Source organism: Parambassis ranga, chromosome 17, assembly GCF_900634625.1.
Source record: "Parambassis ranga chromosome 17, fParRan2.1, whole genome shotgun sequence".
Taxonomy (NCBI): domain Eukaryota; kingdom Metazoa; phylum Chordata; class Actinopteri; family Ambassidae; genus Parambassis; species Parambassis ranga.
The window spans coordinates 653,745-669,008 of NC_041037.1; the positions used below are offsets into that span (position 1 = coordinate 653,745).

General features: G+C 45.9%; 3 protein-coding genes across 3 annotated transcripts; all 3 read right to left on the bottom strand.

The window, feature by feature from the left end:
- Window positions 1-208: 208 nt before the first annotated feature.
- Window positions 209-2,426, bottom strand: LOC114449346 (tripartite motif-containing protein 16-like). Its single transcript, XM_028426933.1, has one exon. The coding sequence runs from the start codon at window positions 2,377-2,379 to the stop codon at window positions 712-714; it is 1,668 nt and encodes a 555-aa protein (XP_028282734.1). The 5' UTR covers window positions 2,380-2,426; the 3' UTR covers window positions 209-711.
- A 4,159-nt stretch (window positions 2,427-6,585) lies between these two features.
- Window positions 6,586-9,222, bottom strand: LOC114449344 (tripartite motif-containing protein 16-like). The gene has a single exon (XM_028426932.1). It carries the CDS (start codon window positions 9,061-9,063, stop codon window positions 7,396-7,398), a length of 1,668 nt encoding a protein of 555 aa, XP_028282733.1. The 5' UTR covers window positions 9,064-9,222; the 3' UTR covers window positions 6,586-7,395.
- Window positions 9,223-13,558: 4,336 nt separating this feature from the next.
- LOC114449570 (gap junction delta-4 protein-like) lies at window positions 13,559-14,923 on the bottom strand. Its single transcript, XM_028427332.1, has 2 exons — window positions 14,860-14,923; window positions 13,559-14,637 (listed from the first exon to the last, which is right to left on the bottom strand). Exons 1-2 carry the CDS (start codon window positions 14,921-14,923, stop codon window positions 13,559-13,561), a joined length of 1,143 nt encoding a protein of 380 aa, XP_028283133.1.
- Between the last annotated feature and the right edge of the window lie 341 nt (window positions 14,924-15,264).

The following is a 15,264-nucleotide window of genomic DNA, read 5'->3' on the forward strand; positions in this document are numbered from 1 at the left end:
AATGTATACAATGTGCAGTCTAAAACAGGCTAACTGATGGACAGATGACTTTCCTGCCTTTTTCCCCCAAAGCATGCTGGGATCACAGCCGCCACATTACTCCAAGAACAGGACAACGGAAATGAATATGGCATGGAAGTGTTTAATTCTTTTGCTCAAAAGTTTTCTGATTAATCTCCAAAAGCAGCCTCATACCTGCAGGCAAAAATCATGATATTAATATTTTATTTACATTACATTTTCCGGATTGACAGTGGATCATAATACACGTTCCTTTGGAAGCATGAAGACAGATATATAAAAATAGCATTTAAAGATGACTCAGCTGAAATACTATGCATCATACAAAGGAGGAAGGAGCTGAGGTCAGAGGTCATGGGACGTATCTGACAGGAGCCCAGAGAACAGCCCAGGAAATGAAACTTTTATGGCAAATGACTGGATTGGACATACTGCAGAGGATGAATTAGATGTATTTGTGTTTGCAATTTAACCTTTAATCTGGATAAAGACAAGTTGATGCTGTTTTTAATTATCTATATAATCGAAGAAACATTGAAATATTCAGTTCTAAACAAATATTTACATGTAGGATTTATTGAAATATGCAACTTACAGCATTGTAACAATTTAACCTCCAACATTTCTTTCTGTCTGAAGCATCAAGAGAAGAGTTCCACCTGAACTCATGACCTCTATGATTGATCTGTTCTACTTCACACTGCACAACTCACATGAGGAGGAAAGGCCGATCCAGAGTCCAGCATAGAGCGGCTCAGTGAATGTGGTCTGGACTCTGTGGAGGAGAGTCATGGTTTCAGAGACGCTGTAGAAGGACAGAATACCTGCTCTGTGATTCAGGTACACTCCTACTCTGAAGGAAGGAGGAACTGAGACCTCAGTGTTGATGTTGTTGTGATAAAATGTGTACCTGTTTTGGTAACGATCTAAAGCCCAAGATTTGTCATTACATCCAAATCCACATTCATTCCCGCTCCCTGCTCTGCTGATACTCTTGTATGCGACTGCTACAGAACCTCCTCCTCCTCCTCTCCACTCCACCTCCCAGTAACAACGTCCAGTCAGACTCTCTCTGCTCAGGACCTGACGCCACTCAGTGAATCTGTCTGGATGATCAGAATAAGGCTGTTGTTGTTTCACACGTGTTACTTTTCTGTTCCCCTTTGATAGTTTCAGCTCTCTGTGTGCTGTGTTTGGATCCAGTGTGAGTTCACATGAATACTGTAAGAATCCAGCTCTGGTCTGTGGCTCTGGTTCTGACAGTAAAACATCCACTTCAGTCAGGGAGACGTTTGTCCACGTCTGTCTCAGAGTGTCCTGTAGTTTGTCTCTGAGCTCTGACACAGCTGCTGTCACATCCTCAAAGTACCTCAGAGGACGGATGTTGATGCTGGATGAGTGTGTGGACTCACTGAGTGCTGACAGTGGGCGGTAGTTGTGTAGAAAGTGGATGTGGTCCTCTGTGTGTGAGAGCTGCTCCAGCTCAGCAGCTTTCCTCTTCAGCTCAGTGATCTCCTGCTCCAGCTCCTCCTGACGCTCTTTGACTCGACTCACTTCAGCTTCCTGCTGGGATCTGACCTGCTGCTTCACATCAGAGCTTCTTTTCTGGATCAGACGGATCAGCTTAGTGAAGATCTTCTCACTGTCCTCCACTGATTTATCAGCACAGCGACTGATGGCCTCCACCTGCTGTTGGAGCAGCTTCACATCTCCCTCTCTGTCCTGGACTCTCTGCAGGATTTGTTGCAGACTCTCCTGGAGCTCCCTCTGCCTCTCAGTCCTCTCTGCTGCAGCTGAGACTGTGTCGTGGCCTTTATGTTCCTCCACAGAGCAGAGATAACAGACAGACTGCTGATCAGTGCGGCAGAACATCTTCATCACCTCATCATGACGAGAGCAGATGTTCTCCTGGAGGTTCTTGGAGGGCTCCACCAGCCTGTGTTTCTTGAACGTAGCTGCATCATAATGAGGCTGCAGGTGTTTCTCACAGTATGACGCCAGACAGACTAAACAGGACTTGTTAGCTTTCAGTTTTCTTCCAGTGCAGACATCACAGGCCACATCTTCAGGTCCAGCATAGCAGTGATCAGCAGCAGCAGCTTGGAGTCCAGTCTTCTTCAGATCCTCCACTATTTCTGCTAACATGGTGTTTTTCACCAGGACAGGCCTCGGTGTAAAAGTCTTCCTGCACTGAGGGCAGCTGTGGATTCTCTGCTCATCCTCTCTGTTCCAGTGGCTTTGAATACAGTTCATGCAGTAGCTGTGTCCACAGGGAATCGTCACCGGATCCTTCAGTAGATCCAGACAGATGGAGCAGCAGAATTTCAGTCGGTCCAGCTGATGTTCTTGCTGCGCCATTTCACCTCTTTGTCAGTGACGGTCAGATAGTTTCACTTTCTCTGAACAGAAAGGTGTGAACAGAGTGACTCAGAGCTTTTTTTAGAGGCAGGGTGTGTTCGGGGAATTCCACAGCATGCAGGAACCAGTCGTGGAATGTGGAATGGTGGAACTAAGTATTTGTACTTTACTAAAAATAATAGTGCATGATTAAAGTCATCATCCAGTTTTAGTGCAAAATAGCAATGTATAAAAGATATTGGGAAAAATATTTACAATATAAACATAGAAGTCAGTGCACAAGTCCTGAGAATATAAATATGGTCTATATACAATATTCAAGTATGGATAAAATATTGCACGTCATACATTTGAAATTATATATATATATGAATGTATTGCACATGTTGTGTATTGTCCATCTGGATATGTAATATCCCACATTAAATCAGTGTGTGTGGGAGTTCAGGGTGGTTACAGCTTTTGGGAAGAAGCTGTTTTTGAATCTGTTTGTCTTTGTCCTGATGCACCTGTAGCGCCTCCCAGAGGGTAGCAGGGCACACAGATCAGAGCCAGGGTGGGAGCTGTCCTTGATGATGTTTATGGCTCTGCTGAGGCAGTGGGAGGTGTAAGTGTCCATCAGGGAGGGGAGAGGGCATCCGATGATCCTCTGTGCTGTCTTAACAACCCTCTCTAACCTCTCCCTGTCTGCTACAGTGCAGCTACTCTACCAAACTGTGATGCAGTATGTCAGCAGGCTCTCAGTGGATGAGCAGTAGGTCAGCAGCAGGGCGGGGTTTAGGTTGTGTTGGACTCTCAGGAAGTGTAGCCGCTGCTGAGCCTTCTTGATGATTGAGGTGATGTTCTCTGACCAGGAGATGTCCGCTGAGATGAGGACGCCAAGAAACCGGATGGTGTGGACCCTCTCCACTCTCTCCGTTGATGTAAAGGGGGGCTGGATCGGTGCTGTGCTTCCTGAAGTCGATGATAATCTCTCTGGTTTTCTTGATGTTGAGAGCGAGGTTATTCTCAGAACACCAGGCTGCCAGCTTCAGGATCTCCTCCCTGTAGGCAGCCTCGTCACCTCTGGAGATGAGTCCGACCACTGTTGTGTCGTCAGTAAACTTGACGAGGTTGTCATTGTGGGCCGGACTGCGATCGTGGGTGTAGAGACAGTACAGGAGGGGCTCAGCACACAGCCCTGTGGGGAGCCGATGCTCAGTGTGTGGGTGGAGGAGAGGTAGGGGCCAAGTCTCACAGTCTTGGGTCTATCTGTGAGAAAGTCCTTTATCCAGGCACATGTGGGGGGAGGTATGCTGATAGTGTTCAGTTTCAGGCATAGTCTGTCTGGGATTATTGTGTTAAATGCAGATCTGTAATCCACACAGGGCATCTGGGCGTAGCTCTGCTGCTGCTCCAGGTGGTTCAGCGCAGAGTGGAGAGCTACAGCAACAGCGCCCTCAGCGGATCTGTTTGCCCTGTATGCCCTGGGGGGAGATGGTCCTTGCTGTGCTGAAAAACTAGTTTTTCAAGGCACTTCATGATCACCAGAGTGAGGGCCACTGGTCGGTAATCATTGATGCTGGTGATGGGAGACTTCTTTGGCACCGGGATTATTGTGGAAGATTTCAGGCAGGGTGGGATGACTGCGTGAAAGGTTGAAGATCCTGGTAAAGGTGGGGGCGAGCTGGTGGGCGCAGGCTTTGAGCAACTTGCCAGGTACTCCGTCTGGGCTGGGAGCCTTCTTGGGGTTCACTGCCAGGAGCACACGTCTGACATCGTGCTCCTGTATAGTGAGTGGAGTGGTGCAGGAGCCAGATGGGGGTGGGGGCTGGGACATGGCTGGAGCAGATGAGTGCTGCTGAGATGATTCAAAGCGGACAAAGAAGCAGTTTAGCTCCTCTGCCAGTGACACACTCTGATCTGCTGTCGACACATTACTACCTCTGAAGTTAGTGATGTCATGTATGCCCCGCCACACCTCCTGAGAGTTGTTGCTGGACAGATGGGACTCTATGTGCACCTTGGCTCTTTTTATGCCTCTTTGCTGCTCAGCTCGAGCATCTTGGTACAGTGGTTTTGTCCACAGTCACATTCCCGATGCAGAACTGAATATAGTCCAATACGTTCCTGTGAGTGTCTCCAGCTCCTGATGTTCAAATAAGTCCCAGTCTGTCTGTTGGAAACAGTCTTGTAGTTTGGTGAGTGCATCATCAGGCCAGATTGGGACAGTTTTTGTGGTGGGCCTGGAGCTACGCCTGAGGGGGGTGTAGGCTGGGGAGAGCAGGAGGGAGAGATGGTCAGACTGTCAGAGGTGGGGGAGGGGTATGGCTCTGTACGCATGCTTGATGTTGGTATAGACGTGATCCAATGTGTTCTCCCCTCGTGTAGACCACTTAACATGCTGGCAGAACTTCGGGAGTACAGACTTTAAGTTGGCCTTAAAAATCGCCGGCTATGATGTGAGGTCAGACTCTGCATGGAGCTGGTGTCACGCTGCAGCTGTGTTTCTATAATGAGCCTCAGTCATGATGCCGGTGCTCTGGCTCAGTGAGCTAACTAGTTAGCTGCTGTCTGCTAACACAGGTCCATCCATGAATGATGAACATGAATCATCACATGAATCTACAGCAGGAACACTGACACAGTAAACATGCTGAATGCCTGTTTGTTATCAGCAGCCTCTCTGTTCACTTGATGCCCACAGCCTGCCTCATGACACACAGACCTGTCCACAGCTGCTTCTGGACTCAACATGGACATTAACTACACATGCTCCATTTGACTTTGATTATTTTAACCTGTTCACATCCTTTGGAAATCAATCATATATATTCAGTGTGTGAGTACTTTTACTTTGAATACTTTAAGTACATTTAAAAGTACTTAAGACTTTTACTTAAGTATATATTTTGCTGGTTATTTGTACTTTTACTTGGGTACCAAGCTTCAGTACTTCCTCCACCACTGGGAAGAACTACATTCATTCTTAGTTCTTCCTCAGATCTCATCAGATGAGAATAAATGAAGTAAAAACATGCACTGCTTCAGCCGCACTGTCTGCAGCATGGAAACTTCTACATTTCTCCTTTCTAACTACAGCACTTTGTTGTTGTTATGACTCAGTCATGTATGCTGAGTTTTGTGTTGGTCTCCCTCCCTGCCTGCAGGTGGTGCTGTTCCCATACTGAGTGTGCTGGTGACTTCACCTCTTTCCTGACTCCCAGTCAAGCGTTCCTGCAGCTGACAGAACAAACAGAACAGACAGCATCATTCAAAATTCGATTTCTTGTCATTTTCATGCCCATGTCCAGCAGAAATAAATAAATAACAATGGTTGTCTGGATTACATAAAATGAAATGTACAGCTAACAGAGAAAGGAAAAACTGATTTACACAAACAAAAAGAGGAGTCACATTCACATCCTTGAGGTGCTTCCTATCTCCCCTATTGAGAGAAGAACACGTCCCCATGATTCCTCAAAATTCTCAATATCATCATTGATTCTGGCCAGCATTTTTTCATAGGATAAAATTTCAAACAGGGTTTCTATCCATTTTTTAAAATCCAGGGAGGATGTGTCTTTCCATACTCTGAGGATAATTCGGGCAGCAGGGATTACCCCCACTTTCAGTACCCTAAAATCTTGTTTTGACATTGTGGGCTGTACTGACCGGTCTCCTAACAAGCACAGTCTTGGTGACATAGGGATTGTGGAGCCCAGCCATCTACCTATACAGTCCACTGTCTTTTCCCAGGATAAGGAAGGATAAACCTTCTTACATTCCCACATAGCATGTATAAATGTTCCCGCATCTGACTGGCATTTCCAACATTGCAGGATTTTGCCAAATAGAGGAGTTTGATTGTCTAAGGTGTGACACCCCACAAAGCTTGTGTGCTTCCCTCCACACTGCTCTCGAATGAGAGCCTATGGGATCAGTCTCTTCTCCATCACTAGAAAGATTCTGTGAAAGGGCATCTGTGGGTCTAAAAGGGCTTGTTAACTCCTGCTCAATTTTAATCCAACTCAATTTTATATAACCTCACATTTGGGAGAGCCATTCCTCCCATGTCTCTTGGTGTCCACATCTTCTGTATATTAATCCTTGGCCTCTTCTTATCCCATAAAAAGTCTTTGAGTATTCTTTCAAAATCAATAAACACCTGTGTGGGTATTGACACGGGTAACATCATGGAAACATAATTGAACTGGGGGACAACCACCATTTTAATGACATTTATTTTACCCCATAGGGTAAGATTCAATTTACTCCATGTTTCTAAATTCAATTTTATATTTCGGAGGAGAGGTTCTATATTTGAAATCATTATTTCATCCAGATTTGGATGTAAAGTTATTCCTAAGTACTTCATAGCTGATGGATGCCATTTGAAATTAAATGAGGAAACATCTGTGGAGTGGCATGATGGCGATATAGGCATACATTCAGATTTGATTTGAGAACAGCTCATTTTCACTGAAGGCAGAAGGACAGAAACACAGTTTAATTTCATATTTACACTCATAAATTCCCTGTGGATGATGATAATATTTACATGTTTACAGGGTTTTCCACAGAGTTACACAATGACAGGAAGCAAATGAGAATTTGAACAGTCTGTACATAAAATGCAGATTTAAGGCTGGAGGAGCGATCAATGATCCAAATGTTCATTCACTGATTATTGTGGAATTTCTTCACTTTATTCATTTATGTGAGTAAAAATATGACAGTTTGTAGCTGCTGAGCTGAGACAGTGAAACATCCAGAACTCATCTAACACAGAGAGAAGCTGTGCAGGAAATACACTCAAATATCCATGTGTAAGAGCTCAGACAGACCTCCATGTTGGATTTCATGGAGACATGTTTCTATGTACTCACACATGGTGTTTACAGTGTGGTGAACATCAGAGAAAACACAAGTTATGAAGCCAGCTTGTGATGAATCTGAACCTCCAACATTTCTTTCTGTCTGAAGCATCAAGAGAAGAGTTCCACCTGAACTCATGACCTCTATGATTGATCTGTTCTACTTCACACTGCACAACTCACATGAGGATCCATAATAAATATAAAATCCAGCATAGAGCGGCTCAGTGAATGTGGTCTGGACTCTGTGGAGGAGAGTCGTGGTTTCAGAGACGCTGTAGAAGGACAGAATACCTGCTCTGTGATTCAGGTACACTCCTACTCTGGAGGAAGATGGAACTGAGACCTCAGTGTGGATGTTGTTGTGATAAAATCTGTACCTGTTTTGGTGATAATATAAAGCCCAAGATTTGTCATTGTATCCAAATCCACATTCATGCCCGGTCCCTGCTCTGCTGATACTCTTGTATGCAACTGCTACAGAACCTCCTCCTCCTCCTCTCCACTCCACCTCCCAGTAACAACGTCCAGTCAGACTCTCTCTGCTCAGGACCTGAGGCCACTCAGTGAATCTGTCTGGATGATCAGAATAAGGCTGTTGTTGTTTCACACGTGTTACTTTTCTGTTCCCCTGTGATAGTTTCAGCTCTCTCTGTACTGTGTTTGGATCCAGTGTGAGTTCACATGAATACTGTAAGAATGCAGCTCTGGTCTGTGGCTCTGGTTCTGACAGTAAAACATCCACTTCAGTCAGGGAGACGTTTGTCCACGTCTGTCTCAGAGTGTCCTGTAGTTTGTCTCTGAGCTCTGACACAGCTGCTGTCACATCCTCAAAGTACCTCAGAGGACGGATGTTGATGCTGGATGAGTGTGTGGACTCACTGAGTGCTGACAGTGGGCGGTAGTTGTGTAGAAAGTGGATGTGGTCCTCTGTGTGTGAGAGCTGCTCCAGCTCAGCAGCTTTCCTCTTCAGCTCAGTGATCTCCTGCTCCAGCTCCTCCTGACGCTCTTTGACTCGACTCACTTCAGCTTCCTGCTGGGATCTGACCTGCTGCTTCACATCAGAGCTTCTTTTCTGGATCAGACGGATCAGCTCAGTGAAGATCTTCTCACTGTCCTTCACTGTTTTATCAGCAGAGCGACTGATGGCCTCCACCTCCTGTTGGAGCAGCTTCACATCTCCCTCTCTGTCCTGGACTCTCTGCAGGATTTGTTGCAGACTCTCCTGGAGCTCTCTCTGCCTCTCAGTCCTCTCTGCTGCAGCTGAGACTGTGTCGTGGCCTTTATGTTCCTCCACAGAGCAGAGATAACAGACAGACTGCTGATCAGTGCGGCAGAACATCTTCATCACCTCATCATGACGAGAGCAGATGTTCTCCTGGAGGTTCTTGGAGGGCTCCACCAGCCTGTGTTTCTTGAACGTAGCTGCGTCATAATGAGGCTGCAGGTGTTTCTCACAGTATGACGCCAAACAGACTAAACAGGACTTGTTAGCTTTCAGTTTTCTTCCAGTGCAGACATCACAGGCCACATCTTCAGGTCCAGCATAGCAGTGATCAGCAGCAGCAGCTTGGAGTCCAGTCTTCTTCAGATCCTCCACTATTTCTGCTAACATGGTGTTTTTCACCAGGACAGGCCTCGGTGTGAAAGTCTTCCTGCACTGAGGGCAGCTGTGGATTCTCTGCTCATCCTCTCTGTTCCAGCAGCTTTGAATACAGTTCATGCAGTAGCTGTGTCCACAGGGAATCGTCACCGGATCCTTCAGTAGATCCAGACAGATGGAGCAGCAGAATTTCAGTCGGTCCAGCTGTTGTTCTTGCTGCGCCATTTCACCTCTTTGTCAGTGACGGTCAGGTAGTTTCTCTTTCTCTGAACAGAAAGGCTCTCTGTGCTCTGAAGGAAACAGATCTCTGCTCTGGTTCCTCTCTTACAGGAAATGAGGCTCAGCAGCAGCTGCAGTTTCCTCCATGCTGCTTCTACCCGTCCTGATGCAGACAGATCTGTGAAGGGGAGGAACAACTTCATGACAGAGTGACTCAGAGCTTTTTTATGAGAGGCAGGGTGTGTTCTGTGAGTTTCACAACATGCAGGAAGAACTACATTCATTCTTAGTTCTTCCTCAGATCTCATCAGATGAGAATAAATGAAGTAAAAACAGCATGGAAACTTCTACATTTCTCCTTTCTAACTACAGCACTTTGTTGTTGTTATGACTGAGTCATGTATCCTGAGTTTTGTGTAGGTCTCCCTCCCTGCCTGCAGGTGGTGCTGTTCCCATACTGAGTGCTGAGTGTGCTGGTGACTTCACCTCTTTCCTGACTCCCAGTCAAGCGTTCCTGCAGCTGCATGGGTGAGAAGCTGTTTTCTTTAGTCAAGTCAAAGTCAGCTTTATTGTCAAATCTGCTACATGTGCTGGACATACAGAGAACCGAAATTGCGTTACTCTTAACTCTGCAACATATAACATATAGCTAAAAGATAGATAAATATAAAGTGTAAAATATGTGCCTACAATGAGGCACACACAAAAATACAAGGCACATAATGAAGGCACAATGCAGTCAGAGTGCAAAAGATGTATAGTGCAAGACAGTGCAGTTGGCATAATATAAACAGTCCAGGAATAGTTTATATTAAAGTTATATATAAAGTTATAGCAGCTTATATGAGACTGGTATGACATGAATAGGGTGCAAGAGAATGTACAGGGTAAAGTGGCTGGTGCACAGAGTTCCTATCAGTGTTAATTTTGTTGACGAATCATTTTCGTCATAGTTTTCGTTAACGACCTTTTTTTGCTGATAAAAATGAGACGATAACTAAATAAAAACTAACGCACGGTGCCAAAAACAAAGACGAAATGTATTGACACTTTCGTCAACGAATAAAAACAAGACGAAATAATTGATGGAGACCAGATTCAATCAGAGCAAATTTTGACTGTGGAAGGGAGGGACGAATCAGGAGACGGCGGCAGAGAGCCAATCAGAAGTGATCTCTCTGCGTAAGGACGTTACCCTGCAATGCTGGAAGAAGGCGTCCTCATGCATGGTAACACAACACAGGAGAAGAACAGACACACGGACACATTTGATGTCAAGACAAACAGGACGGTTTGCAAACCATGTGGGGAAAACACAATAAACGTGAAGCGACGTTTGCAGACGAGTCATCTTAACTTCCGTTCAAAGATACACGTGACAAAATCTATAAATGAAGACCCCGCTGCTGATGGTTTTACAGCATGCGACCTGTTTCTAAGTTGTCACTGAAGTGTTTTGCTGTAGTTATGGAGGATTCATGAAGAAGGTCATGACTGGACAGTGTATTCAGGGAGAGCAGCTCACGGTTCTTTTGTGAAAAGGTCATAGCAATTAAAACAATTAAATATTTAAATAACTAAATTTCAAATAACACAAGTTAAAGCTGTGCCTGTTTTTATTGCACTTCAGACCTTAATTATTTCATAAAAAAATATATATCATAGAATTTTAGTCGACTAAATCTGCCGTGGATTTAGTGACTAAAACTAGACTAAAACTTAAAAAATGTTGATGACTAATATGTGACTAAAATAAAATGACATTTTAGTCACAAGACTAAAATAAAAACTAAATCAGAAATTGCTGCCAAAATTAACACTGGTTCCTATCTTGGGTGGTGGTAGGGGTAGGGGGTGGGGTGGGGTTGGGGGGCGGTGTCAGGGAAGGGGGAGAAAGTGGGGCGCAGCAGGGAGAGAGTTCAGCTTCCTGACAGCCTGGTGGATGAAGCTGTCCCTCAGTCTGCTGGTCCTGGCCCGGAGGCTTCAGCCTCTGTCCTGATGGCAGCAGACTGAAGAAGCGGTGTGAAGGGTGGGTGGGGTCTCCTGTGATGCGGAGGGCCTTTCGGGTGAGACGGCTGTCGTAGAGGTCTTGGAGGGAGGGGAGAGGGACGCCGGTGATCCTCTCAGCTGCTCTCACTATGCGATGAAGCGTCTTCCTGCAGGTGGCGGTGCAGGCTCCGTACCACACAGTCATGCAGCTGGACAGGATGCTCTCAACAGCCCCTCTGTAGAAGGTGCACAGGATGGAGGGAGGGGCTCTGGCTCTTCTGAGCTTGCGGAGGAAGTAGAGGCGCTGCTGGGCCTTCTTGGTCAGGGATGCAGTGTTGTTAGTCCAGGAGAGGTCCTCAGTGATGTGCACACCCAGGAACTTGGTGCTGCTCACCTGCTCCACAGCAGCACCGTCGATGGTCAGAGGGGTGTGCTGACTCTGTGCTCTCCTGTAGTCCACAACCATCTCCTTTGTCTTCTCCACATTCAGGGAGAGGTCTTTAGAATTAATGGGTAAATTATATATTATTTTGCTGGTATTATACCAGTTGTATGGTAATAAATAATAAATAAATTAATGTTTCATCATTTTGTAGTTGGCAAAATGTACAGTATTGTGTGTGGGTGGGGGGGTTGATATCTGATGAATTCAGTATTCAACCTTGGCCACTAGATGACAGTAAATCAGTTGTTCTGACCGGGCAGGAAATAAAAATCGTCACCTCCTTCAGTGTGCGGTCAGTCCATTTTATCTCCAGTACTCACCACTATTAGATAGAGAACCCAGATCGCTTGTACAACACTTACACTGTTACACTTAATGTGAGGCACATTTATGTAGTCTCCATCTACCCATACTCATGTGGAAAGTATGATTATCTAAGGTCACAACGGCCCAGGACAGGTTTATCCCAAGGAGGATGCCTTTCGTACAGTTAGCTGTCATAAGACAGGATATGAAAGAATTTACTTTATTTACTTTACTGGCTGATTTCAACCCCACCCACAGTGAGCCAGGCTGTTTTTTGGCTTGCTTTAGAGTTAATGCTCCTCATACTTTTGCCTATACAGCAGTTCATCTCTGTAGAGAGTGAGCGTCATGATGACGCCAAGATGGCAGCAGAGGACACACAGCTTCTGTGTGTGTGTTGGTTGATGGGACGTGGGAAGGTCAGACCCCGCTGTGCATGAACCCGGGCTGACTCATGTACAGGGTCACCAGGTCGACTCGTTCGACCCCCTGACCTCCGTCAGTGACAGTGCAGTCCTTTCTCTGAGCCCCAGCTGATGACTGGCCACCCTGCTGATGTTTCTGCATGTCTTAGCTGCTCCAAATACCACAGCAGAAGAAGAATGAGGAGGGCATGAGGCATGTGTTGGGGTCATGGCTACAGTAGAGGCTCAGGAGCTGTGTTTGAGACTGGATTGAGGTTTAATAATAAAGCTTTAGAAGATCAACACTTTTAGAAGATGTTGTTTCTGAAGTCTATAGTATTTAGTATAGTATTTCTTCCTCTACGTTTTTTAGACTGAATGACGGAAAACGTCAAATCTTTTCCTTTTTTTTTAATCTTTAATGTCAAAGGAAAGCAGTAAAATTAACATCTGTGGTTCTCTCAGGTCATCACCTGCGTGCCGTGTTGATGTCGATGTTGAATGATGGTGGTGAGCGACGGCTGAAGGTTGGTAGGCTACCCGAGCAGGGGAGGCTTAAGTCAGGTCATGGCTGGGTCACTGAGTCTTGTGAGAGGTCAGAGGTGAGGTCATTGTGTCTGTTGTGGCTGCCAGCACTGAGAAATCCAGACAACAGCTGCTGCTTCCTCAAGGTCAGCCTGCGTGCTTTTATTTTGTGAGTCAAAACTGGAACAAGGACAGTGAGCGCTGTGAAAGGACATGATCGGTCTATAAAAGTGCTTAAAAAGCTGAAAACCAAAGAAGATGCCAAACAAAACAAGAGCAGTTGGAAAACAGACAAAACTGATAGAGAAATGAATACGATGAAAATAATTCATAGTGAATTTATTTAAAAAATAGCCAAGCGAAGTCCAGCAATTGTAAAAAGTTGTTACCATGGTAACAAGTTATGGTTTCCTCGTGTCTCTTCCTGCTGCTGGAAGACTCTATCTGCGCTTGCCTTTGGTTTCCTAAGGTGACACATTCAGACCCGGACCGTGTGGCAGGTCTGACTTAGACAGCCTTGACCTGGAATGACTAATGTTTACATCGCTATGTGCCCAGTTCAAATCTGATGGTGGAGCTTCAACACCGAGAAAATGGCTGTTCTTATTTATTTTTTTCAAATCCAACCTCTACAAGTCCAGTTGTCTCGCCAAAACCAAACCATCCGCTAAAAGAGGATAAAACAGCACTGCAGTGTTTCTAATGTATTTTATACGTCAGTGCAGCATTCTCTGTTTTTTCCTGTAAAGATTTTTATTCATGCAGTGAAGACATTCATCTTGTAAAGATCTGGGTCTGGTCTTGTGGTGGACGGACGGCCACCCTCTGTGGATCACACCCACGCCCTCTTGTCCTGACAGTCACTGCTATCAGAGTGTTGTTCTGAGTTTGTCCCAGCTGAAGAGCTCTGGCTCAGCTTTTTGACACCTATTTGTGTCGTCACCCTCAGGTTTGATAATGGTCCTCTATCAGGCCGAGGGGACAGCGGGGGCCTCAAGTGGCTGTGAAGGACATAATGACTTGGCACTGGTGTGGTCATGGGAGTAGGCGGCCGGCACATCTCCACTTTGCTGTTGCTGCTTTCTGGGCTCTTCTCATCAGCAGATTCACAAAGTCCTCCTCCAGCAGCAGCAGCAGCAGCAGGTTTTTCATCTCTGAGGCCGCTCATCCTTGAGCCGGTTCTCCTGGTTAAAACAACATCACTGTCTTCTGTCACTGTTGTGGTTGTGAGCATACTGCTTTGCTCTCCTTTACTCATCTCCTCCATCAGCATCTCCCTCTTCCTCCTCCACCTCACCATCGCCTTCATGGAGCTCACCAAGTCAGCCAGGCTCAGTAGGATGGAGAGGGAGGCCACAGCGAGCATAAAGTTCAGCATTAAGGTCTTCTCAGTGGGTCTGGAGATGTAGCATTCCACCCCGGAGGTGCAGGGAGCCTCGTAACAGAAGAAACTCTTGGGAATGGTCAAACCAAAGAGAAAATACTGGCCTGCACTAAAAGCAGCTTCTAGAAGAATCTGTAAAATGATAACTAGCAAGTACGTACAGTAGAACCGTGGCACCGCTAATTCACGCGACTGGTCGTGAAGTGGGGCTTTATTCAGGGACAAGTTCTCAAAGGTGGAGGAGGAACCCCCCCGAAACCAGTGGAAACCTCCAAAATAGGGATGGGACAGAGCTTTGTGGGTGACGTAGGTCACAAACATGAAATGAGGAAGACAGAGGAGGATGAGGTGGACGAGCCAGAGACGAAAGACGGAGACCGGAGCAAACACGTCGAAGCACACGTTAGAGCAGCCGGGCTGGATGGTGTTGCAGATAAATCTTTCCTGCTCGTCACTGAAGAGCGTGAAGCCGGCCAGGAGGAGGATGAGCAGGCGTAAGACCAGCATCAGAATCCACCAGGTTTTACCTAGCACACAGAGCACAGCACCAACTGTTACATGACTGTTATAGCATAAAATAAATAATAATGGCACAGTTCAGAAAGGTGACAGCAAATAGGCTTTGGTGGTAAGGTTTATTGAGTTGATAAGGTAAGAATTTAAAAGATAGGTTTGGTTAATTCCCACATACAGTTGTGTATTCTATTCACCACAGAGTAACTTCTTTAAAAATGAGGGTTCAAACTTACCTATAAAGGACACGTTATGACTGACCACGATGAAAAACACATCGATCGCTCCAAACATCCTCATTTTCCAACCAAACCTCTGTGAAAGACAAGTCCACAGACACAAATCCAAGCATGTGTCCTCGTCAGCGCTGTCCCAAAACTACAACACCGACCCTCACAGCTCGCCACTAAATACCTCTCACCTCCACTGCTGTGTTACCGCCTCCCAGTCTTGTCTGTGGAGGCCAGGACCTGTGGAGCGAGCTATTCTTACCAGGCTGCCATCAAAGCATTGTTGGGATGACGAGGTGCAAGACTACCTTCATGGAAGCTGGCAGTCGTGTGTGTGTGTGTGTGTGTGTGTGTGTGTGTGTGTGTGTGTACTATAAAGTGAAGCAGCTGAATGACACTGACTCCATCTAA

What these genes read in the sequence shown, in the direction of transcription:
- LOC114449346 (XM_028426933.1), bottom strand. Translation starts at nt 2,379, where the DNA reads ATGGCGCAGCAAGAACATCAGCTGGACCGACTGAAATTCTGCTGCTCC.
- LOC114449344 (XM_028426932.1), bottom strand. Translation starts at nt 9,063, where the DNA reads ATGGCGCAGCAAGAACAACAGCTGGACCGACTGAAATTCTGCTGCTCC.
- LOC114449570 (XM_028427332.1), bottom strand. Translation starts at nt 14,923, where the DNA reads ATGAGGATGTTTGGAGCGATCGATGTGTTTTTCATCGTGGTCAGTCAT. An exon ending in TCATAACGTGTCCTTTATAG is followed by an intron (nt 14,638 to 14,859) that starts GTAAGTTTGAAC and finishes TCTGTGTGCTAG; the next exon opens with GTAAAACCTGGTGGATTCTG.